Source organism: Marmota flaviventris, chromosome 18 (genome assembly GCF_047511675.1).
Source record: "Marmota flaviventris isolate mMarFla1 chromosome 18, mMarFla1.hap1, whole genome shotgun sequence".
Lineage (NCBI taxonomy): Eukaryota > Metazoa > Chordata > Mammalia > Rodentia > Sciuridae > Marmota > Marmota flaviventris.
This window is the reverse complement of record NC_092515.1, coordinates 60,076,240-60,101,703: the sequence shown is the minus strand read 5'-3', so window position 1 is coordinate 60,101,703 and position 25,464 is coordinate 60,076,240. Positions and strand designations below refer to the sequence as shown.

Genomic DNA, 25,464 nt, shown 5'->3' with positions numbered 1-25,464 from the left:
CCTGGTCCCTCATGGACGCATCTGCCCCGTCCAGACAACACAGCAGCAAGGCCCAGGCCCGGCAGAGTCCCGTCCGTCAAGGTGCCACCTGGCCAGGTCCAGCCTCTCCCCTGCTCTGCTGCCTGGGGGGGCTCAGGTCCAGCCCGATGGGGGTGTCCCCCAAAGTCCCTGTCTAGGCCTCTGCCCTGGGTTCCGCACCCCTCACAGGGCTGTGTGGGAAGTTCTACTGCAGCCGAACAGTGACCTTTGAGGGAGGGCCCATGTCTGACACCTCCAGGTTTTGGACCTCACTAGCCAGAGGATAAGACATGCCTCTGGGCACCTCAGAGGGCTCAGGGCCGTGCCAGCGACTACCCGGGAGGACCTCATCCCCTGACCACCGGGGCGTGGCCCTGGAACAGAACACCTGGGCAGGGAGGTCTCAGCTCAAGTCCCAGCAGCTGGCGTCCCAGCAGCACTGTGGTCACTCTCGTGAGCGTAAGAGAGGACAGGGAGGGAAACGTGCCTGCAGCTGGGGCTGAGCGGCCACCCTGGTCCCGGGAGAGCTACGCAAGCCTTCCACAGGCGACACCTGGACCTGGCGGCCTTCACTGGGCCCAGCTCTTCAGGGTTTCTACCTGGACACTGCCCACCGCAGACCACAGCCCACCCTGGTGGGGACACGAGGAAGCCACGCCAGGCCGACTGGACTCGTGCGAGTGTGGAGTGGGACTCGCCCTCTACAGCGGACAGAGCACGGCCTGGCCGGTGCAGCCTGGCCCTGGCCACACTGAACAAAATACGGTGACACGAAACGTCCACCACAGCCCCCGTCGCGTGCTCAGCCGTCGCGGCTCCTGCCTCCATCAGCCCATAAAGGAACCCCGGCCCGCAGCGCTCTGCACCCCCTTAGTGGGGAGGGGAGGGGGCAGGGCCCAGAGGAGAGGACACCGCGGGGAGGCCGTCTGCGGCCTAGTGCGGCCCTCCCTCGCTCGGCGTCTGGCGTGTGTGAGCTCTCACTCCCCCTCTCCTGAGCCACAGTCCAGCACGCAGAGGCCATCAGAGGGGGCACTGCCCTCCAGCCAGGCGCCTTACCAGATGGGCTGCTGGTTCAGGTGTGTGTACAGGTAGATCTTCTCCCCCTTCTGCTCGTCCTCGGGGCTGAACACGGTCACTGCAGGACGACGAGAGAGGCTGAGGGCAGAGCCTTGGGCAGGTGTCAGCAGCCACCACAGCCCCTCCCCCAAAAGGCCATGGAAACACACAGGGGCCACCCCTCCCAGGAATGCGCTAGAGTCCCTGGAGTTAGGGACTTTGGTTTCTGCCTACTCCTTAGAGAAGTGGCCCTTCCTCAGAAATTCATAGGAAAATAGACCAGGCAGGGACCCTAAGGCCGGCTCCTGGGGGACCCAGTTAAGCCCCTGGGATTTACTGCTGCTGCTTCCTGCTGCCCCTCAACGGTGGGTGGGTTCAGACCCCTGCAGGGGTCTGGGTTACAAGGTCGGTGCAGGCCCCAACCCTTTAGTCCTGTCCCAGGACCCGGCCCCAAGCCTCACCCCAGTGTCCCCTCCTCTAGGCCCTGCCCCTCCCCTCTCCACCAAGGCCCCTCCTCCCTCAGGCCCCGCCTCCGACTAGGCCCCGCCTCCCACTGGGCCCCGCCCCTCCAGGCCCCGCCTCCCCAGCAGCTCCAGGGGCGCTACTCACCAGTCTTGGGCTGCTTGTCCTTGGGCTTGTTCTCATCTTCCCTGAGGAAGAAAGATCACAGTCAAACCACTCCCATTGGTGAGAGGCTGTGGGCATTCAGCGGTTTGCTGAAAAGACACTCATGGAATCAAGGTCCCGTCCGCGGCTGGGCCCTGGGAATGTGGAGCGGAGGCGGCTCCGGGCTGTGGTCTCTGCCCTGAACTGTGTGGCCCGGCGGGATGAGACCATGCCACCTGCACCGAGCCGGGGGCGGTCAGGGGCCTCTGTGGTGGTGGCTCCTGGTGGGGACGTGCCCTTCCTGTGTGTGTCTCAGCCTGGGCGCCTGCAACCACCCCTCCCGTCCTCCAGGGCCTCGAGTTTCTGTCCAGTCCCGTGGCTGCCCTGTGTTCCGTGAACCCCACTCACTGCCGGGGAGGAGCAAGCAGGGACAGGTGTGTGATGTCCCTGCGGCCAACCCTCAGCTGCCCATGCTCCTCCTGGTCCCTGAAGTACACTGCCAGGACATCCCTGAGCTCTGCAGAGTGGACAGTCACACTGGGCAGCGCTGCGCTCCTCAGGAGCAGTACAGGACCCGAGATGGCGAAGGCTGGACAGGGGCCCTGCCTCTGTCTCCCAGGCACGAGGCCTCGACGCAGGACACTCACTCATTCTTCCTGACCAGGGGTCCCTTCAGCTTGGTCTCCAGCCCCCCAAAGAAGCCCTTCACGTTCTCCGTGTTCTTCAGCAGCCGCTCGGCAATGTCCTTCTTCTCTGCCAGCCAGCTGTTGGCGGACTTCAGGTAGGAGTCGATGCTGCCCGCGGGCTTCTCCCTGGGCTCGGAGGGGAGCTGGTGCGGCTTGCCTAGAGAGAGGAGGGGGCAGTGAGAAGCAGGTGGGCACAGCCCAAATGGCTGAGGGCCAGAAAGGAGCCCCTGGGCACACAGGGGCAGCCTGGGTGGTGGGAGAGCACATCCTCAGTCTCCCTGACAGGGCGGCTGGACAAGGAAGGGGCTGCTCTTCCCTCTGAGGACGGTCCCTATGCAACTACCAGGGAGTCGGCCAAGAACTAGGAGAGAGGAAGGAGACAGCAGGAGTCACCCCCATAGAACCAGAAAGCTGTGCAGGGTGGCCATGCCTGTAACCCCAGAGGCTGAGGCAGGAGGATCACAAGTTCAAGACAAGCCTCAGCGACTTAGTGAGGCCCTAAGCAACTACCAGACCCTGTCTCAAAATAAAAATGACAAAGGCTGGGGGGTAGCTCAGTGTAAAGTGCCCCTGGGTTCAAGTCCTGGTGGTAGAAGAAGGAGGAGGAGCAGGGGAGGCAGGAGGAGGAGGGGGAGCAAGAGAGGTGGAGGAGCAGAAGGAGGAGAAGGAGGAGGAGGAGCAGCAGGAGGAAGGGGAGGAGGAGCAGGAGGAGGAGAAGGAGGAGGAGGAAGAGGAGCAGGAGGAGCAATAGGGAAGGGGGAACAGGAGGAGGAGGAGCAGCAGGAGGAAGGGGAGGAGGAGCAGAAGGAGGAGAAGGAGGAGGAGGAAGAGGAGCAGGAGGAGCAGTAGGGAAGGGGGAACAGGAGGAGGAGGAGCAGCAGGAGGAAGGGGAAGAGGAGCAGGAGGAGGGGGGTGCAAGAGGAGGGGGACAGGAGGAGGAGGGGGAGCAGGAGGAAGGGGAGGAGGAGGAGGGGGAGGAGGAGGAGGAGGAAGAGGAGGAGGGGGGGGAGGAGGGGGACTAATAGTAGGAGGAGGAGCAGGAGGGAAGGGGGACAGGAGGAGGGGGGGGAGCAGGAGGAGGGGGGGAGGAGCAGGAGGAGGAGGACGAGGAGGAGGGGAAGCAGGAGGAAGGGGAGGAGGAGCAGGAGGAGGAGGAGGAGGAAGAGGAGGAGGAGCAGGAGGAGACCGGAAGGAGGGAGAGACTCACACAGGGGGCTCGGGTGCATGGCAGGAACCCTGACTGTGGCAGTGGGCAGAGTGTGAGGTGAGAGAGAGGAAAGAGAGGTCCTCTCTGGGCCCTGAGGACAGTGGAGGGTCAGAGCGGACTCCAGGGCACCTGGCCAGGCGTGTGACGGTGCACAGGGATGGAAGAGAAGGCCGGAGGAGTGTGCACCAAGGGCACGCACAGCACCCTGCTTAGGGCAGCAGCAGGCTGCAGGCCCGGCACCGTCCAGGCCAAAGTGACCCTCAGGCCGAGGCACCCTCCCAGGTCAGGGCTGGGTCCTCCACTAGTTGAAGGAGCTCTGAGCCTGGGCTTTGAGATGGAGGACCTTCCACCTGGGCCAAAGGCCTGGCGTCTGGGGCCTGCCCGGTGGTGTCCTGTCAACTGACCATGGGGCATGGAGAGAGTGGTCTGTGGGGGCAGGAGGACCAGGAGCCTGCCCAAGGGAAGGCCCTGTGCTGCAGGAGGCGGCTCTTGGTTTGGAGGGAGGGAGGCCGTGCTCAGCCTGCCCCACCCTCCCCAACGGGTCCCAGCACCACACTCACAGGGCAGAGCAGCCTGTCGCAGCCCACGCAGCTCAGCGGGGGCCCCCAAGCTCCAGCATGCAGAAACTTGCAATGCAACGGGCCAGAAGAGCCCTCACAGCTCAGCACCCCCAACTCCTCCAGCCCCGGGCCCCGGCTGCTCCCCTCCCGACAGCCCATGCTGCGTCATAATTTGCTGAAACATAAAGCTGAGACCCTCAGGCCCAGTGTTCCTGCTCCACTGTGGGATTCCTGCCGCGCTCCGGGGACAGCCAGCCCGACCACAGTGCGGCCACCCCCCTCTCAGGAGTCCCCTGCCGGCTCCTGGAGGCCCGGGCTTTCCTTTCTGAGCGACCGCATGGGCAGTTGACAGGTCTCAGCTTTCCAGGTTGGCACTCTGCCCAGGCCGAGCCCCCGTCTCACCCAGGTGGTAGTAGGTGAAGCACATGGTCATGAGGTTCTTGGCAGGTCCGAAGTCATCCATCTGATGACACCTGAAATGAGAGGCAGGGTCGGCGGCGAGAGGAGCGCTCCCCCTGGCCTCAGCGCAAGTTCACTGACCAGCCCAGACACTCCGCAACGCGCACATTAGCACCTCACTCCCTAGGCACTGCCACCAGACAGGTGACAAAAATGACCCCTCGGGTCCAATTAGGAGTTCCCTACAGGCACACAGCCTGAGCCCGGGCCTGACCCTGGACCCAGAGGCGTTTCTGGACCTCAGCCTGGCCTGCGTCACTTTAAACAGGAAAGTCAGGGTCCACTGAGCTCAGCACACAGGAGCAGAAAAGGGACCAAGGGCAGCCTCCAGCTTCAGTCCAAACCAGCCTCTGCGGCTCAGGAGTCAGCAGAGTCACGGGATGTCCCCACATCGGAGGCTCAGATGCCAGGAGCACTGGATCCCTGGAGGGCGCTTGAGAGCGGGCTGCTGGCCCCCAGGCCTGACTCCATGGGCCTGGGTGGGGCCCGAGACAGAGTTCCTTGCTGAAGCCCCTGGCCGGGGACACTGGGGTGTGTGGATAGCTACTCCTCCTGTCCCTTGCTATAAAGCAAATTTAATCTTTATGGAAAAGAAACTTGAATAGGATCAATGTTCCGCAAACGCAGAGGGTCGTTCCTACTGCACATGGAGACTGGCCGGCGCACGTCCACCTGAACTGCGCGGAGCCATGCCATCCAGCAATCGGGAGAAGGGGTGCGGAGCGAGCCTGTCGGCCGCAGCAGCGACTCTGTCATGGCTGCGGAGGCTTAATGTTGCTGCCAGCATGCTGGGGACGAGGGGACCAGGAGCAACGTAAACAGCCATCCGCAGGGTGCTGGCTGCGGCCACGCACACTCCTGCACAACTGCCACACGGATGTCAGTGCCGCTGCGGACACAGCTGTGTGTGACAGCAACGCCTGGGAGGAAGGGCATCCACCCACTGTGCCTGCTCCCCACGTTCCCAGGGGAGAAGCCAAGACAGCAGCCACCAGGGGGCGGCCTTGCCCCTGGGCCTCTCAGTTCCCTTCTGTCCCCCGCCAGGCCTTTCCTTCCTGTTGGCTGGGTTTTTTGGGTTGTTTGTTTGTTTATTTGTTGGGGTTCTGGGGATTGAACCTAGAGGTACTCCGCGAGCCCCAGCCCCAGCCCTTTTTACTTTTTATTTTAGGACATGGTCTTGCTAAGTGGCCGAGGCTGCCCTCACACTTGGGACCCTCCTGCCCCAGCCTGTGGAGGACCTGGGATTTCAGGCCTGTACCACTGTGCCCAGCCCTCTGTGGTCTTTAACTTTGCACGATTATCACCTTTAAACCAAGCCCAGGGCTGGGATACGGCTCAGTTGGTACAGGGCTTGCTTCACATGCACCAGGCCCTGGGTTCAGTCCCAGCACCAGAAAGAAAGGCAAAAGGCCAAGCTGGGTGTGGTGGTGCAGGTGCAGGCCTGCGACTCCAGGCACTTGGGAGGCTGAGGCAGGAGGACCACAGGTTTGAGGCCAGCCCCAGCAACTTACTTAGATCCTGTCTCAAAATAGACAATAAAAAGAGCTGGGGATGGGGATGTAGCTTAGTGGGGAGGCAGCCCTGGGTTCTGTTCCCACTTTGGAAAAAAGAGAGGATGACAGCAGGTCAACAGAAGCCACCTGGGGGGTAGGACTGAGGGTCATTTCTGTTCCTTTAAAAAATATTTGAACAAATTAATCAATTTAAAGAACGATTAATAAAACTATAAAAGACGGTGAGCAGGGCTGGGGATGTGGCTCAAGTGGCAGAGGGCTTGCCTAGCAGACATGAGGCCCTGGGTTCGATTCTCAGCACCACATAAAAATAAAGTCATCGTGTCCACCTAAAAAAAAACCCTAAAAAGTGAATATTTAAAAAAAAAGACGGTGAGCAGAGGACAGAGTGGGTGTTGAAGATGCTCATAAACTAAAACTCAACAGACCACAGGGCCACGTGGACCAGTGGAGTCTGCCAGCCCAGGGTCCCTGACGCCACCTGCACCTGCAGACGGCCGCGCGTGGAGACGCGTTGCCCCGGAGACCCCGCGGCGCCTGCTGCACACGCTGCTGGCCTGTGCTGCTGCGGTGCATTTCCCTGACGCCCTGCTGCTGGCCTGTGCTGCTGCGGTGCATTTCCCTGACGCCCTCCACGAGGCCCCTCAACCCTCCCCTCCCAGCCCCAGCCCCAGCCCCCATGAGGCCTGGAGAGGCTGGGCAAGTGCAGCAGGGGAGGGCCCAGGAGAGGGGCGGGGGAGGAAGGCCCGAGCAGCCGCCCTCTGCGGAGAGGGGAGCAGGAGCAAAGGAGGGCAGCCCTTGGGGCCCAGAAGGGCCAATGGGCTTGGTGATGTGGGGCAGGGGTGGAGGGAGAAGCCAGGACCTGGAGGGCACACGGGGCCCCAGCCTCAAGGCGTCCTGGAGGTGATGGGCAGGGTGCTGACAGGCCCCAAAGGGTCCCCTCGCCCTTGCCCTCCAAGCCCCTCCTCTCCAGCTGCCCAGGAGGTCGGGGCCAGTGGAGCAGAGAAGTGTCCCTCCCTCTTGAACTTCGCTTGCTCTGATTCAAGGCCAAAAGCACAAAGTGGGTCTGGCCATCTTGCCATGGCGTGGGAAGGAGCCCGGGTGGCACGTGGTGTGGCAGCCCTGCCTCGGCACCCGTCATGTCCCCGGCCTTCTGCGGATGCAGCTCCAGCCGCACCTCTCCGGCTCACAGGCAGCAGGAGGCCCCCCACCATCCAGCAGGGCGCCTGGCCCGTGAGGTGACTATTGGAAATGCTTCACGGTGGGACGTGGGGACCTCCAGGGCACGGGGGAGGGGAGGGCACAGGGAGGGCCCGCTCGTGCCCCGCTGGGTAGCCCTCTAGTTGCTGACCAGCTCTGCTGCCGGGAGACCTGGCCGTGACTCCTGGCTGACGCGGGGAACAGCAGAAGAGCTGCCAGCTCGTGCCCAGCACGGCCATGACTCACACTGGCCCCTCACCGGGGGCGGCCACTTACTCGAACAGCACCACCGCGAAGGACTGCACCAGCCGGTAGAAGGTCGGCTCCGACACGCACTTGGAGTTGCAGCGCTGTGCAGAGAGGGCAGGCAGTCAGGGGCTGGCCACCCGGGCAGTCCTGCCACACTGTCTCTAATCGCAGCCGCCCTCCCGCTGCCAGGACCCTGCAGGGTGCGGCCCACAGAGCCTGGCCCTCAGGGTGCAGAGGGCCTGCCTGCCTCTGCCCAGGGGTTGAAAGCAACTCCCCACGCTCACACCCAGGTGGGAAACACCGAGGGACAAGCCCCAGATGGCAGCACTGGCTGGGTCTGGATTTGTGGGTAATTAGGTTCTTTTGCATTTCCTGATTTTTTTTTTAATGAAGAATGCCTTATTTGTGATTAAAAAATACTTAGAAGAAATGAAAAATCAACCTATTGGAGACTTAATAAATTTGGTTCTTTTTTGAGCTTTGTTAATACCTCTATCTTGGATAGATTCTCTTTGGCAAAACTGAGCACTGTGGGTTATTCAATAAAAGATACTCATGCCCAGAGCCCTCGTGCTCGGCTTTACAAGAACGCTCTCAACCTCGCGGGCGTGAGTTTCTCCCTCTCCCCCAGGGCGGGCGTCACACGCGCCCTGGCCATTCGCACTGCCCCACATGGCCCTTCTCATGACACCCCGGTCCATGTTGCGTGGGGCGATTCCCTCCCCTCTTCCCCAGAGTGCAGCCCAGTGTGCCCTGCCCTTCCCTGGGCGGGTCCCCGACTCCCCAGCTCACCTGGGCGCTCACGTATCGAGCAAACCACTCGCGGCCTTTCCCATCCTGGCTGCTGCAGTACTCCCCGAACTTGGCCTTCTCCTCCTGATCCAAGTCCTCCCTGAAGAGAAGGCAGAGTGAAGCAACGTCAGTGCTCGGGCAGGAAGAGCCGGGAGCCGTGGGCCGGCCTCCCACCTGGGGCCTCCCCTCCCGCACCCCTGGGGAGGCCTGGCTGAGAGAATCCACCCGGCCTGCGGGCCGAGATTCAGAGTCCACCAGGTCTCCTGGTTCCACAGCGCCTTCTGTCCCCTGCCCTCTGAGCCCCCGTGAGGACAGGACCCTGAGAGCTCTTGGTTCTTTTGGGGAGCAGCCAATACTCTTCCTCAGATTTAAAGACCCAAAAATGAAGATGAAGGCAGGAGGTGGATGGGTCATGTGACGTGCGTTTATTTAGGGGTTTGTAAGAAAATATCTCGGTCTCGTTGACCCCCAATTACCAGATAAAACGGGAATTCACCAGCTATCTGCAGTGACCTGGGGAATGCTCTTGAAGACGCACGTGACCGGCTGTGGGACGGGGTTCACGTGCTGACGAGCTGCTGCCGACATAGACTGGCCTCCCTGGCAAGTGGACCTCAGGGCTGGCTCCCTTTTCTAGGTGTGTGCAGAGGAGGCTGGTTTCAGTGTTGTCAGACAAATTAAGTGGGGAGCCACAGCTCGGTGCTCCCGGGAACACAGACGCATCTCTAGACAGTTAGACGTTGGATCATCGCATGACTCTTTCCTTCTCAAAGCACAGAGGACGCTGAGGCTGGCCTACATGTGAAGGGTCATCTGAGTCCTCCCTGCCGCTCAGACGGGAGGCTGGAGCCTGGTAGCATGGTAGCAGACCTGGCTCTCGGAGTGTCACCAAGCCATGGTTCTCATTGCTGCTGCTGAGCCTGGACAAGGGTCCCTCAAGCGGGCACTCTCACACTCCCGTGTGTGGGCGAGTCGTCCCCAGACCTTGTTGGAAGGGAGCTCTCCCTCAGAGGGGCTGGGGGCCCAGACGGCACCTGTGCCAGCCCAGGCGCTGCGGGGCAGCTGGCCCACAGGCCCACACCCAGCAGGGTTAGGGGTGCTGCTCTGGATGCTGAAAATCAACCTCCACCGCCCGGAACCGGCAGGACGGGGGCTCCCTGCCTGGCTGCGGCCCGAAGCGCCATGAGAGGGCAGAGCTGGAGGCCCTCCAGAGCCTGGCGCTCCTGCTGCCGCGCCCTCAGCTCGCTCCTCCAACAGAGGCGCCCAGAGGGACCCTGCAGAGCAGCTGCTCAGGAGTCAGCCACCCCCTGCGCTCCCCAGGAGGCAGAATAAGACGCGGTATTGGACACTTGCCACCCGTGCGATCCCAGCAAGCAACGCAGCCGCCTGCCAACCACGGCCCCGATGAGACCGTCAACAGGAAGGGCCTTGAAACCACTCAGCACCAGGCTCCACGACTCCCCGTGGACTCAGCGGAGAGGCAGGGCTGGCAGAACGGGAAGTGGTGACCCCACAGAGCAGCCCCTCCCCAAACCTGACTTGGGAAGCACAGAGAAAACTCTGGAACGAGAGGACCAGCAATTGGCAGAGCACATCGGGATTACAGAGGACCCGTGCAGTTTCCCGCCATCTGACCGGCCACGGGGTGCTGCCCACACAATAAGAGGCCACTGAAGGTAGCACGGACAGTCCTGTCCTGCCTGGAATGCCCACGGAGGCGTTCACAAGGTGGGAGGTGAGTGAGGACACTAAGGGGAAGTGAGGATGGACGGTCCACTACAGCTCTGCCCGGTGCTGACAGGACTGGATGAGCAGGGGCCAGGGGCTGGACAGGGAGGGGACGGAGCTGGATGAGGCCGGAATGGCTGCCCTTGGGCCCTCCGGCATCTCCCAGGGCCCTGCACGTGGTGGGCTGGCCTTGGCAGCTGGTGGGACTATTTCAGGGTGGGGCCTGGGCTTGGGTGTCCCTGAGAGGCTCCCTCATGACCTGACCGCAGCCCCGGGGGACTGAGAGCCGCTGCACCAGCCCCACGAGGTCCCTGGGAGGAGGCCGAGCCTAGAGCAGAAGGCACGTCCCCGAGCCTGGTGGCAGAGCCAGGCTGACCGTCGCGGCCTACCCTCCTGAGAAGACCTTCTCCACGTAGCCACGCATGAACTCCCGCAGTGCCAGGGCGTCCTCGTCCTGGGCCGACTCGGCGCTCTGGCCGGAGGAGAAGGACTCGTTGGAGGAGGAGCGGCGGTCCTGGTCCCAGGACGGGTGTGAGGGCGACTCGCCCATGTCGTTCTCGCTGTCCGCGGACTCGGTGGTCTCGCTCTCTGAGGCAGCGTCCCCCAGGGAGCCATCCCCGTCCTGCAGTGTTGAGGGCGCTGCCTCCAGGGGAGGGGCGGTGGGCGGCTCCGTCCCAAAGTCAACCAGGGAGCCCACGGGGACCTCGGGGGCCTCCATGGCCTGGGCGGGTTGTTGAGGAACCCAAGGTGGCTTTCCAGGTGTGTCAGCAGGAGCCTGCCACGTACATGCAGGTGGCCTGGGAGCTGCGGGCCACCACGGCAGCCCTCTGAGCAGCTCAGTGGCCTTAGGGCATCTGCGGGGGAAACAGATGGAAACAGACTCAGCACAGGCAGCCGCCCGGGAGATTCGGTCACCACAAGGCCCACGTTCGCAAGTTAGGACAGGTGTCTCGTTTGCAGAACCGCGAGGCCCCTGCAGCCACGGTCCTTGGCACTGTTAAACAGCCGCCGCACGACAGGCAGGCGGTGGGCACTCGGTAACACCCCGCAAATAAACACCAGCAATCAGGGCTCCTCCGGCCGCGCAAAAGCTCCTCTGGGCTTTCAAGGAAAGCACCTTCTGCCCCTTCCCACCCCCGCACAGCAGACCAAGGCCACGGCCGGCCATGGAAGCACCCACCTGAGCTGGAGTGGGTCACCAGGGAACAGCCTCGTGCTGGGCAGGCACCTGGCCAAGCCCCAGACTCCCCAGGCTCCTCCTCATCCCTCCCTCCGCACGCCCTCAGGCCCTCCGATGGTTCCTGAGCTCGCCTGCTCTGTCCAGCTCCTCTCCCTGGGCTGCGGCTGCTAGAAACGGACGACTCCTCTGGTCCCTGGGTTCTGCACCCCCTGCCACTCCCCAAGGCCACTCCAGGATTCCACGAGAATCGGACCACGAGGTTCGGCTTCTGAGAAGCTTCCCTCCACTGTTCAAAATTAACTGCGGACTCCTCTCTGCCCCACAGCTCGCCTGCATTTCATTTCGACTCATTTCTACTTCTTCCCAGGGTGGACCCTGACCAAAGAGGTGCTCGTGGTAGTTTGCTGAAGGAATGAACAAGCTCATGGGGGCAGGGAGCAGGTGGCTCGGGTCACACGGGGTGGCTCCAGGGCTAGACTCCCAGCCAGGTCCCCCACTGCTCATCCAGGAGTGCCCGGGCTGAGGGCAGACGGCGAGGAGAGGCAGCCCTCCTGGGGACAGCACCTCTGCAGCCTCTCCGCATCCCTGGCAGGCCACACCCCCAGGACAGGCTTCCACGGGCACTGGGTCAGCATATTGCTGAGGGCAGCTGGCTATCACGAGGCCCCTCCTGCCTCCTAGGAGCTCAATACTCGTGCACTCATACTGGATCCCTCCACGCTCCCTGCCCATGGGGTTTTTAAGTACCCTGAGTCAAAAAGACAGAATGGCTGGCTCTGGCCACCACAGTGGCAATGAACACATGCCAGTGGAGCCCCACCGAGCCCGTCTCTGTCCAAAAAGAGAGAGCTGCAGAGCTCAGTTCAAGAGAGCTTTGTAGGCCAGGACAGGGACAGGGCTCTGTAAGCTCAGCAGGCAGCAGTTAAACCTCAGAGCGTGGGATGTGGGACTAGGCTGTGCCCGGCCCCTCTCCCCAGGCCAGGAGGCTGCTCTGAGCCGCGGTCTCCGCCTCTGAAACAGCAAGGCTGGGTCAGATGTCTGGAGTCCTTGTGCGGACTGTGTTCTCTATCCAAAGAACAGTAAATGGAAATGAAATGAAATGTATAAAGCAAAATGCGGAGTAAATTCTAACAATTCAATGCAATAGTACAGCCAGGTATGACACAGGCAGGAAGACGTTTGCTTCAAGTTAAGTGAGCAAGGGACCCTGCAGTTGGCACTTGTTCAATGCCCACTGGACGCCAGCCCTGCTCAGCTAGGGATGCTGAAGTGATAGGCGCTTCGTTTCACTACAGTGACACTGACGCACACCCTGGGCGAGCAGGACCGCACGGGCACCGGGCAAGCACCCTCTTCTGCTCATTCTCACCCCATCAGCAGGCAGCAAAGACTCTGAGAGAAAGGGAGCCCTGCTAAGCGGCCAGGGAGGTGGCAGCGCAAACAGCTACGGAGCCACTTCCAAGCCTGCGGAGTCCTCGAGTCGGTCCTCCCCAGACACCCAAGCTGCCCGGTGCCTCCTCCACTGGCTCAGGAAGCAGCTGACAAAAGTACAGGAGGCACACAGTGAGAGGAAGCCCAGGGGCCAGAGGCTCTTTGTGGGGCAGCTTGCTCTGCAGCCCACCCTGACCGGGACCCTCAGCGGGGGTCTCTCCTCTCAAGGAACAGAAGGCCAGCCGTATGCCGGAGCCAGGGAGGACGAGATGACTGGCACTCTCACATGCTGACCTAACGGACCCGTCGGGATGGCTGGAGGGCACAGAAGTGGCCCAGCAGGGATGACCAGAGCCAGCTGGGAGCTACCTGCAGACATGCAGGCCCAGTGGTTCAGAGCCTTTGGAGTTTCCTAAGGAGAGCTGAAACCCACCACATGAAGCTTCCGATTCTCCAACAGTGGTGACTCGATTTATTCCAAACATGCCAGCCAAAAAATAGCCTCGTCTGTGGGTCCCAGTCCCACCAGTTTGCCTTCTTCTACGTACAGGGGGACTCGAGAGCTCCTTCTGGTCCCCAGACCCCGAGAAACTGGGTTTCCAGTCACAGGGGACTCTTAAGCCTGTAGACAGTGGACGTGGCCCTCCTGACGCACTGTGGATCTCCTGTGCAGAAGTGAGGCTGACGTGAGGCTGACGTGAGGCTGACGTGCCACCGTCACTTCAAAGGCCCCAGGAGTCTACAACCAGCCCTCGTCCACGGCCCTTTACGCACACCTGTGACGAGCCACTACCATGTGAGGAGCTAGGAATAGAGCCCAGGTGACTCCTCGTCAGGTCGTGTGTGTGTGTGTGTGTGTGGGTGTGTGTGTGTGAGAGAGAGAGAGAGAGAGTATATGTGTGTATAACTGAGTGTGTGTGTATGAGAGTATGTGTGTATATATGTGTGTGTATATATGTGTATATAAGTGAGTGTGTGAGTTTATAAGTGTGTATGAGTATGTGTGTGTGTGTTGTGTGTGAGTGTGTGTGTATGTGTGTATATAAGTGAGTGTGTATGTGTGTGTGTGTTTGTGTGTGAGTATGTGTGTATGTGTGTGTATGTGAGTATGTGTGTGTATAAGTATGTGTGTATATATGTGAGTGTGTGTATATAAGTGTGTGTAAGTGAGTGTGTGTATGAGTGTGTGAATGTGTGTATATAAGTGTGTGTGTATGTGAGTATGTGTGTGTGAGAGTGTGAGTATATGTGAGTGTGTGTGTGTGTGTGTGTGTGTCTATGAGTGTGTGTATGTGTGTGTGTCTATGAGTGTATGTGTGTATATAAGTGTGTGTAAGTGAGTGTGTGAGTGTGTGTGAGTGTGCATACTGGGGAAGGTACTGTTAAAAGGAAAAACCTAACAGAGCTTCAGGCTCTGGGTGCTGTGGACATGCTCTCGAGGTGACTGTCCGGGTGTGAGGTGGCCCTCTGGCCTCTGAGTTGGGGGAGGGAGGGTCATCCTGAGAAGGAGGACTCCTGGCCCAGGGAAGAGCCCGCACCAGGCCTGAGGGTAGAGCGCTGCAGGGCAGCTGCTCAGGGAAAAGAGGCCATGAGAGGCCTTGCTGGCCATGGGGGGGCCTGCACAGTGCTCAGGGTGTGGGGAGGGACATAAGTGCAGTGCTTGAATGGGGACAGCCAGAGGGGGCAGGGGCCCAAGGGGCAGGGGCCAGAGGGGGCAGGGGCAGGAGGGCCAGGGGCCAGAGGAGACTGGGGCCTGAGGGGCAGGGGCTAGAGGGGGCCAGGGGCCAGAGGGGGCAGGGGCCAGAGGAGACCGGGGCCAGAGGGGCAGGGGCCAGAGGGGGCAGGGACCAGAGGAGACCAGGGCCAGAGGGGACCGGGGCCAGAGGAGACCAGGGCCAGAGGGGCAGGGGCCAGAGGGGCAGAGGCCAGAGGGGGCAGGGACCAGAGGAGACCAGGGCCAGAGGGGCAGAGGCCAGAGGGGTCAGGGGCCAGAGGAGACCAGGGCCAGAGGGGCAGGGGCTAGAGGGGCTGGGGCCAGAGGGGGCAGGGGCCAGAGGAGACCAGGGCCAGAGGGGCAGGGGCCAGAGGGGCAGAGGCCAGAGGGGGCAGGGGCCAGAGGGGACCGGGGCCTGAGGGGCAGGGGCCAAAGGGGCTGGGGGTCCGAGTCTGAGGAAAGGCTCCTGCCTGCCCACAACCCCCTCCCAGCAGCCCTTTCCCAGCCGCTGTCCGGCCCCGGGAGGAACCGGAACCGCGGTTCTAGAGCAGCACCCTGGCTCAGCCACATCCCCTGCTGGGTTTGCACAAACTCTGATTTCCTCAGCACCCCAGAGTGACCGGGCTGCGACTTCTCTAGCGGGTGGCCTTGAGCAATCAGCGAGGCAGGGCTCCCTGGGGAGAATCGGAACCTTGTGCAACCCAGCCCTTGCCCCAGACCCCAAGAAACCCGCCCCCATCTCCACGGACCAGCACAGGGGCTGCCCCTCCTGCTAAGAGGAGAGAGTGCCCAGCTCCCTGGGCAGTGACACATGGAGGGGGCCACCATGCTCACAGGCCAGTGGTTGTCTCTCCCTGAAACTGCCCTGAGTCAAGGTGGGAGGCAGGGCAGGGTCAGGCAGGGCCACGTCCACACAGAAATAACAGCACATGGAGACAGGCCAGCCGCAAACCCAATGTCCTGATCCCCGTGTTGGCCAGCCCCGTGGGTCTCATGTGAGTGCTCTCCAGGACACGTTCCTCGAGGCAAGATTGCTGGTCACCGGGGGGCACAGTAAGGCTGGTGACATACCAGTCACCTACCCAAAGTCCCTCTGTAGTGACACACAGGTGTGGGTTTGACACCTGCCCTCAGCTGGCTCTCAGAGTCCAGGTGTGGAGGGCAGGTTCCTGGTGCAGGTGGGAGCTGGGCCCAGAGGCCACCTGGGTCCCTGAGGGGCCTCACTTCCTCCCCTACCTCTGAGGCATCTGGCCAGAGGAGCCCCACTGCTAGCCAGACGGGAAGCTCAGCTCCCCTCAGCTGGGAGATGAGGCCATCTGTGTCCCCCAACGAGCAGGATCGTCAGGAGCCCAGTGGGGAGCAGTGCGGGAAGTCCTGGAAGAGCTCTGCAGACAGCGTTGATGGCGTCCTCCCGGCTGGAGGGGCAGCTGAAGCCCTCTGGGCCAGGCAGCGCATGGCAGGCAGGAGAGGGGACAAGGACGTCTAAGACCACTTAATTCTGAACGGCTCTGGTGAGGAATTCGGGGTGGGGGTGTGGGGCTCGTGTGAGGAGCTCCACTGCAGCCTGTGGGTCTGATGGCACCTTGGGTGGCATGGTCAGATTAGGGCACCCCACTGTCTTCTGGAGCCACCTCCTTGGCTCCAGAGCTTCACCATGACAAAAAGCAAATATATCAGCCACATCACTGTGGGACAGGGAGAGTGGCCGACGGAGGCTGACTCCAGGGTGGAATCGGAGCCCAGTAAGCACAGGTGACCTGTCCATAAGAAACTGCAGCTGGTAATGAAATAAGAATATTTTCCCTTTGGGAAATTCTCTTTTCAAATGGTGAACGGTGATTCCAAGCTGCCTGCATCCTGGCCCCCAGGACCTGCGACTGTATTACTGTACGTGGCAAAAGGGGACTTTGCAGATGTGGTTAAGGACCCTGAGATGGGGAGCCTGCACTGGGCTGTAGGTGGCCCCAAGTCTCCTAGAGAGTGCTCATCAGGGGCTGGGAGGGTCAGAGTCAGGGAAGGAGATGTACGGGGCCATGCTGCTGGCTCTGAGGGTGGAGGAAGGGGCCACGACTGGGGGCATGGGCAGTGGCTGCCAGAGCCCAGAAAGACAGGGAAAGGGATTCTCCCTGCCCGCCCCTGCAGGAAGGAACCCTGCCGGCACCTCCACTTTCGCCCAGTGGGAGGGTTCTGAACTTATGACCCCCAGAATCGTAAAAGCATTCAATGTGTGCCATTCAAAGCCACTAAGTACACAGCAGCCAGTCACAGTGGCAGCTGGAAGTGAATACCAATGGCTGGAGTGTTGCTAGGTGGAGAAGGCTTGTGAAGTCTGGACTTTCAGGTACTGGTTTAGCCCAGGGGCGCCAGAAAACCACAGCTGAGGCCCTGAGGCCCGGTGGAAGTGGGGGTGGCTCTAGCCCAGGGCCCATGGGGTCAGGCCCCCCCCCCTACCACCCAAGCTCTGGCGTCCAGCCAGCCTGTGCCCGCTGGCTGTTGAAGTCCAGGCTCCCGCAGAGTGGCAGGGTCTGTGCATTTCCAGAGGGGCTGGAAGCAGATGGGAACCCAACTCCATCAGTGTCCCCGCTGCCTCTGTCTGGGAGCAGGTTTTTACCGAGGATCTGTATTTTGCATCTAGCCGGCGGCTCTTTCTCCCGGGCATCCACGTCTTGCAGGTGAAGCCCTTTGAATGGAGTCTCCTCTGCTTCCCTCATAGCCCCTCTGTGGCAACCTGACCTCTGGGTAGGTCTGAGTCCCAGGCAGAAATCAGGCGAAGCGGCAGCCTGGCCTCGACTTCCGGTTTCTGCGCTGTCTTGAGACAAGTGCACCCGATCGATTACTAGATCATTGTTATCTGTGTTTGCTCAGCTGCTAGACCAACAAAATAATAACCGGTTTCCAGGAAAACTGGGCCTCGCCTGAAATAGCTAGAGAGGGAGGAGGGCATTCGGCCTCCTGGAACAGCGGCTCAGTGCAGCCACCCAGGACGAGGCCACCGCTGTGGACGCTGGAGGAAAACGTAGGCTGCGGGGTTCCTCGGGGCCCTCGGCCTCCCCTGTGCACAGCGCTCGCCGCACCTGAGCCTCGGCGTCTCGGGCTGCGGGTGGGTGGGGACTGCTCGCGGGGCAGGAGCTCTTTTTGCTGCGCTGGCTGACTCTCAGTTGTGCCCACAACTGCCCCTCACACCTTCCTGACCTAAGAACCCGTGGCCTGGCCCAGGCTCGGCTGTGAGGCAGGTGCCTAACGGAGGCCCTGAGCCCGGCCACATGGCCCTGGCCGGATGGCAGTCCCTGGAGAGGCACATGGAAACAGGCCCCCCTGGCACCAGAACCTCTCGCACCTGAGACCACAGGACGCCATCTGCCCTGCCGGGAGCGCCCCGCTCGGCCCGAAGCTCCCGACAAACAGCTCAGCTCCACACCACGGGCTCTGAGAGGGGTGAGTCGGCCTCCAACCTGGAAGGGAGGTCTGTCCGTCCAGGGCTGTGAGGCAGCTGTCGTTCCAATGAAGCGAAACATGCCAAGTCACAGTGAGTGTCCCGGACGTCCTTTTAGATGTCAGCATGGTCAGACAGCTGCGCCCAGCTGCTGAGGGCAGCTCACAGACCAGTGGGTCACACAGCTCATTCCTGCAGAGGGGCCGGTCCTGCAGCCACAGCAGGGGGCATGTGGGCTCTCCGGTCCTTTGGTCCTGGGGAATCCGCCTGCAGAGACACTTTCCCCAGATGCTGAACGTGGAAACGCAGTTGTCAGAAGGTCCCCATGTGAGGACACCAATTACCATAATGACAAGTCTCTCACAAGGTTCACACGGGGGGTGGGGCGCGGGGCAGAGATGCGAGGCCAACGTTTCTTTGACCAACTCTCCACAGTCTGGAGGTTGTGTGGTACCCATCTGGTGCAGGTGTTAGCTTGGAGCTTGCTCTGCGTGGAGATAAGGCCTCCTGACACACAGACCTGACGGACGTCTGTGGGGTGCCTCATCCTCGAGGGCCGGAGGGCTCAGAAGGGCTTCTCAGAAGGGCTTCCATCGCAGGCTGGGGTCTGCGGGAGAGAGCCCGGGTGCTGCAAACCGACCCCATAGCTGAACAGGGCCTGCACGCACAGCAGCCAGGGTCGGAGCCTGGCCTGTGACCTGGACACAGCGGCATCTGGACGTGGGTGGGGATGTTCTCATGCACGGCCCTGCCCTGTGAAGACAAATGCAAGTTCCCAGAGGAGGACACAGTAGAGGCCCGCACCCATCCCCCAGGAGGGTAGGCACTCCGGCCCACGCAGGGCGGTCTGCTTCCTGGCACATTTGAGTGGCATTTGGTAGGAGTGTTCAGTGCCCTTTGTGGCCCAGGTGCTCGGTGTTAGGATGACCCTCATCCTCGGAAGTTCCTGCGGTCGGGAGGCTTCCCTGTTGTCTTTGCTGCAGGACCTGGCGCTGCAAGAGGGCAGCTCGGAGAACACTGCCAAAACCCTCGGTCCAGGTTCAGGGGTGAGTGCGTCCTCGCGGCCCCGCTGCACAGCGTCAGTTTGGGGAGCTGGCTGCGGCACTTCCTACCCGGCCCCTGTGAGCTCACGCTTCCTCCCACGGCCTCTGTGCACTGGACGGAGGAAGGCAGTGTGAGTAGGACTGTCGGGATGTCCTGCTGCCTGTGTCCTGTCGCTGGAGGGAGAAAAGGCTCCAGGGTCCTGACGATCTCTGGTTCAGTGACGTGCACAGGCACTGGCACGGAGCCGCTCTGCCAGCCTGCAGGGGGCCGAGAGGGCACAACTCTGGCCTCCGTGGGCCTGCGGTGGGACCCAGCAGAGGAGCCTGTTCAACAGTCCCCCCCAGCACTCACGGTGACAGTGCCTTCTGCAGTGTGCAGAGCAAGACGTGAAGGAGCATGACCCGCAGCCCAGCCTCGGAAGGAGCCCGTCCCAGCAGGGCCAGCCGATGATCTAAACGCCTGGGCAATGGACAGAGGGGGCCCCACCATGATGGGGACCAAGGGTTAGGGGAGAGGTGGCTCAGAAGTGGCCAGGGGCTCACCCAATGGAAGGAGACTCCTGGGGGAGCAGGGATGGCATCTGCAGGGCTGGGCAGGTCCTGGGGTAGGGATGGGCAGGGGGCGTCAGTACCGGGAAGGCCGGGGCATTTGCCCCAGGGTGGGCCCTGGACACTCTTGCGACCCTTTGGCTGCTACCTGTGGTGTGGCACATCAGGCGCTACACAGTGCCTCCTGAGCAACTTCATCGCTCACTGTCTTGTCCTGAACGGAAACCAGAGGCTTCCAGGCTGCCCCAGAGAGCCGTGACGGGCACTGCTCAGAGGTGGCCTCATAGGGGAGCTTTCAACACCACTGGTCACAAGGGGCCGAGAGTGGGAGGGGCAGGCAAGGGTCCGGGGTGCGGGTGGCAGTTAGGGGTCCATGTTCAGCATCCTGGGCGCAGGAGCTCACGCCGTCCTCCACAGCACACCCAGCTCTCCCGAGTCCCAGGTGCCTGCAGGACGTGCCCGTCGAGTGGACAGTGAACTGACGCCTGGAGCTGCTGGGAGGGTCTGGGCTGGAAGTGGGCTTGGGGGTCGTGAGCCAGACGCACACACAGCACAGAACCACCCAGAGCGCAGGGAGGGCCCAGCGGCAGGGCTGACCCTGAGGGCCGGAGGGGCTGGGGACAGGGGGAGGCAGGGATGCGAGGAACAGAAGCTGTTCTGGAGGAGAACGTGCCCATGGTGCCTGAGCCCTGTGCAGAGAGCAGCCTGGGGGGGCACGGGCCAGGGTCACACCAGGGGAGGAGACTGAGATGAGCCTGTGCCCAGCACACTGCAGCCCAGCTGAGCCTCTGCAGAGGTTCTGAGCCTCTCTGTCTTGTCCCAGAGGGAATCAGCGTGACAGGTTGGGGGGGTGAGAAGAGGGGGAACTGTGGGCTCAAGGGGGAGATGGCAGGTTCTAAGAAGCAGATCCAGGTAGATACCTAGAAAGAGGTCCTGAGGGGCTCCCTGAGGCCCAGAAAGGGGGGCAGTGAGGACCGAGCTCAGGAGCTGGTGTGCGAGGTGGCCTCAGAGACCAGGAACACAGAAACAGTGCTCTGGGATTTAGAAAGTACTGGACCAGCTCATGACAGCTTCAAGGACAAGACAGAAAAACACAGCTGAGCACGTGGGGTCAAGTGCATTCATAAGCACTTTCCACTGCCCTAAAAGGTACCAAGTCTTTCTCCTCGCTGTAAGAGCTTGGAAACCAGGTCCTGCCATCGCCCCCACAGCCAGCACGGGCTGGTGTCATCGATGGGAGCAGCCCCCCTTTTCTTTAAACACCCCCAACTCTTTTTATTATTTTGCAACAGGGGTCTCTCTGAGCTAAAGCCATCTAACTTGTGATCTTTCGGCCTCAACCCCCTCCCAGGTAGCTGGGATTACAGGTGGGCACCCAACAGCCCTCCGTTCTACTCAAACACACAAATAAATAAATAAATACAAAAATTGCATCCATCATAATCACCTGCTCCCTGAGTGATCATAAAGTGACCACGTGACCTCCACCCACCACAGGATGCAGAATGTCACAGAGTCCCCATGTCCTTCCCAAAGGGGAAGGGGGGTGTCCCTGGGAGCAAGTCTGGGGAGGACGGACTAGTCCTGTGGTCACACCCACTGCTCTGCCCGCACTGAGACACCTGTGCAGACGGGGCTCTGCAGGTGAGGAAGCTTAAGGGACATTTAACCAGCGACGCTGCTGTTTCCCTCTCTGTATGGACAAGAGCGACACATGGTAACAATTATGGACAAGAGCGACACATGGTAACAATCTACCTCTTGCAGTTCTGAAGCTTGTGCTTTCAAAAAGGATAGAACAAAATCTGAGAACAAACTGAGATAGTTGAGCAGCAGCTGTGAGCTCTCAGTAGTGCATCAAGCATCAGTTCTCCCGGCCTTGGCCTGATGGAGGCTGCTGGGGACCCCTTGACCCGGTCAGCGGGAAGACTCAAGCCCCACAGCGGACTCTAGGATCCGGCCCACACCTGCATCAACTATTCAGATGTGAATGCAAATAGCATGTTGATGGAGCCCAGGGCACAGAGAGCCCAGAGGGTGGCTGACAGAGGACACAGGCTCAGGACCACGAAGGCTTTGGTGGACCCCAGCAGCGGACCTCGCTATGGGAAGTTCACTCACTGGCTGGAATTTGCTGAGCACAGCTGTGCGCCAGGCATGCTGTGGAGACAGCACGATTTCTGCCCTGGAGCAGCCCCAAAATGAGGAGAGCAGGAGTGTGACATTCTGGTTTGATGCTAACACCGGCCACCAGCTCTGAAGTGACCTTTAATGCACTGACCGAAGCCCTTGACCCAAAACCAGAGTGACGACTGGGCGCAGCTCTGCTTCTGCCGGTCACACGTGCCGCGCACGTCCTGCTCAGGTCCCGGGAGGGACGAGTGACTTCCCTTCCTACATGCATGCCTCGGGTACCACCCGCGGCCCAAGGATCCGCACACCGGGTGACCCTAACCCTGAAGTCCAGAGCTTTGGAGTCGCCACTTAAGAAAAAAGGAAAAAGAGAAAATCTTTCGAAGACATTTTAATTAAATACACACCTGTGAGACTTTCAAAAGGACAAAAGGAGAGTGTCATCCTGTACCAGGGCCCACGCACTGGAGCATCCGGAACGTGTCCACCACACCAAAGTCAAGCCCAGCTGCGCCGCGAGGGCGTCTAGATCACATCGCAGAGTCACCCAGGAAACTTCACTCGGGCCACCAGGCAGATTGGGCGCTGCAGCAGGGCACGGCGCCCCTGACGGGGACCGTCCTGCACTCTCCTTCGGGAGAGCCGGAAGTGGAAGCGGACAGCTGCTTGCTCACAGGTTGATCCCAGGGAGGGCCGTGGGCCTCGCGGGCTTCCGTTTCCTCCGAGGGAACACTTTCAGAAGCTTCATGCAGATTTCCTCTCTGTGAACGTCACATGGTCACACCTGAAGCCAGCTCCTAGTTCATGACCTCCGGAAAGAAGGAAACCTCTAAAATGGTCCCCGGTTCACAGGAAAGAAGAGCTAAGGACCACGTGCTTGTCCCCAACCCACAGGAGAATGAGAGGGCTGGATTCCCCACGAGAGGCACCTCAACTGTGGCCTCGCTGGGTCATTCTTTTACGTGGCTCCAGTGCGTGGGCCCTGGTACAGATTGGGAGCAGGGGGCGTCGCCTCGCTCCTAGAGCCTCCTCCCTTCACTCGGCTCCAGCACAGAAGGTTCCAGAACAAGCCCCACTCCATACCTTGCCCAAACCCAGAAGGATCCAAGAGTTCCGTTGGCCCCAAGTGGTCAGGGAAGAGGAAGCAGAACACAGGCCCAGCCCCAACTCAAAAGCCGGCCCCCTGAGGCGTCAGAGGTGCAGCCTGCGCTGTACTCATGTGGAATTTGTCACAGGTGGGTCCCCAATCACAACTGAGCCGCCAGCTCGGGGCAGGGAGGCAGAAGCAGGCAGCCTTCCCGGGAATCATCAATATTAACAGAGCGCCGGGGTCGCTGCCAGGCATGGCCTCCCTTGGTGGACAGCAGCAGTTCTTTCACAAAGGACACAGCTGACAATCTGGAGACAGCTGGATGCAATTTGGACAGACTGGGTTGGCTTTCATCCTCTTGGGAAATTTGGCAAAATAAATGAAAATTGCCCCAACCATTGTACCAGAGGTAGCACACTCAGTCACTGAACTGGCACAGGCTGCTTGCAAGAGGGGGGCTCACAGGACAAGAGCTTCATCCCTTCCCTCCAGGTTTGGCACTCTGTTCCCAATGGCCCAAAGAAGGGCCAGAGCACAGAGCCATGCACAGAGGACATCTGTGTCCCTGTGGGAGAAGAGACCAGCTAGCCTTCCTGGGAGCAGGCGTCCCTGGCAGGCCGTGGGAAGCCCTCTGTCCTCCTACCCAGGACACCTGTCATCTCTGGCCGGCAGTCAAGGAGCTCTGCAATCTGGAGCTGCCCACGCAGCTCTCCAGGGGCCAGTGCAGAGGGGACACTGCTGCTATTCAGAAGCAGCCTCCTGAAAGCACTCGGCTGCAGCACCAACAGCCCTCTGCTTGCCCCAGGCTGCCCCTGCCCAGGCCGGTCCAGCTCTCTTCCCTTCCTGACACATGCCTGCTGCCCTGGAGGACTCCGGCCAGTCCAAACCCTGCTCCTCCTGTGTTCTGCAGGTCGTCTGTGGCTGTTGGGAATCCTCCCTGATGATGCGGAAGTAGGTTTAATGACATTTCAGAAGCCCACCTGCTACTGTCCCATGGCGATGACCCAGACGGCCCCCGGCACCTCAACACGCCAGGATTTATAATAGCAAAAACCAAAACAGCCTAAATGTGCAACAAGAAGACACTAAACTTCGCCACATTAATTCTGGTACTTCACTGAAATATAAAAGTACGATAGTGACAAAGTGACATCCGAAAAACTTCTATGTTAAATAAGAATGAAGGGAAAACTGAAAACCGAGATGTGAGATGGTCCCGTTCCTGTGGTTACCACCGTGGGAAGAGGATCCAGGCCACCACGTGGCAGTCCCACCTGCCTTCCTACACAGTCACCCCAAGGACAGAACCAACCAAGGAAGAGCTTGTCAGTGACCAGAGAGCCACAGGGACTCCAAATGCCGTGCTTATTTGGCATCTGGGGACACTCAGGACCAGAGTCAAGGGGCCTGGCACTCTGGCAAGTGGCCACTTCCCAGGGCATCGCTCCTCTGCCCGCAGGTAGACAGAGGTGAGGGTGGGCAGTACCAAGAGCCACCTCCTTCAGAGGGTCTCAGCCCAGCCAGAGCCATCTGTTCATCCGTCCATCCATCCACAATAGCTTTGCACACGCACGCGCACGTGCACTTTCTAACGCGCTCACTCCTTTACCCCCCAGCTCAGACTCTGCGGCAGGAGGCCGTGCACGCAGGTGACCGCGGATACCAACACTCCTCGATTAGACCATTCTCAGAAAAATCTTTGTCCCTGTCTCCACCTTGCCCTTTCTAACACGGCCTGAGCGTTCCTTACAGACCAGGAGTGTTCTGTCCTTCTGGTCTTGGAGTACGGGCACCTACTCCTCGACCTGGAGACGGCCTGGGGTGGACCCAGTGTGAACACAACGTCCACTGATTTTCCACAGAGCCTTAAAGTCACAGAGGAAAGTCCCTGTGCACAATGCACGCAGCGTGCCTGTGTCCTGCCGCGGGCACAGGTCAGGTGAGGGTCTTCCACTTGGACACCGTGTTGGTTTCAGATTTGGGAGTATTTTGCATTTCCGACTTTCTGATTGCGGATGTCGCACCTGTGCTCCTGGTGGAGAGGAATGAACCTCCTTTGGCTACAAACTTATTTGCTCCAACTTGAGAGTCCAAGCAGGGGCTGAGGACCCCTTCCACTCTGTACAGAGGGACAGTCTCGAGGACAAGGGCTCCAGAGATCCCCGTGGCTCTGCCTGTCGGGCTCATGCCAGCACTTGCCTAACCACCCACCCTGTTTCCTCTTTCCCCACACAAACCGCAGTTTTCCTGGGCCAGATACATCCTGACTTCCTCATTTCTTGGTCTAACCCAGATTCTCTAAGGCCTCTGAAGCTGGTGTCCTCCTGTGAGTCAGTCCCACCTGCCCGGTCTCGCCCCCTCCACGTGACTTCAGCACCTGGGCAGAACATGCAGAGCCATCGCAGCAGGGAGGTGAGGGAGAAGACCAGAGGGTGCTCTACTACCAGAGTGACAGGAGTCTGCCATTCACCCCAAGGAGAGCCCGGGAGCCAAACGCAGCAGCACTGTGGCCGGAGAGCCCCAGGCTTGGCTTGAGGATCGGGGCCTGGCCGCCTGGGGTCCCTTTTGTCCTCTCTCTCCTGCTCTCTGGGCCTCAGACCCAGTGATTCCAGCACATAGTGGGGCCTGTGAGCAGGGACCTAAGACCCTGAGGGCAGGAACCCTCCATTCCAGTTGAAGCCTCAGTGGTCAAGATGGTGGAAACCCCCCTTTCTCTCCCTGTCCTCAGGCACAGAAGGAGCTCAGTCCCAGTGGAAGCAGAGGCCTGTGTGAGAAGCCCTACCTCCTGGGGAAGGGAAGTGAGCCGTCCTCCTGTC

General features: G+C 60.7%; 1 protein-coding gene across 3 annotated transcripts in view; it reads right to left on the bottom strand.

Annotated features, from left to right (window-relative positions):
* Positions 1-25,464, bottom strand: part of Kiaa0513 (KIAA0513 ortholog) — a 51,205-nt gene that overhangs the window by 9,981 nt on the left and 15,760 nt on the right. For all 3 annotated transcript variants that reach the window (XM_027933100.3, XM_071604600.1, XM_027933101.3), the window contains 7 exons: positions 10,465-10,929; positions 8,348-8,447; positions 7,583-7,656; positions 4,536-4,606; positions 2,328-2,523; positions 1,684-1,724; positions 1,075-1,153 (listed from right to left, as the gene is read on the bottom strand). In XM_027933100.3, coding sequence (XP_027788901.2) covers positions 1,075-1,153; positions 1,684-1,724; positions 2,328-2,523; positions 4,536-4,606; positions 7,583-7,656; positions 8,348-8,447; positions 10,465-10,793 — 890 coding nt within the window. In that variant the 5' untranslated portion in view covers positions 10,794-10,929. Of the gene's footprint in view, positions 1-1,074; positions 1,154-1,683; positions 1,725-2,327; positions 2,524-4,535; positions 4,607-7,582; positions 7,657-8,347; positions 8,448-10,464; positions 10,930-25,464 lie in introns of those variants that run through there.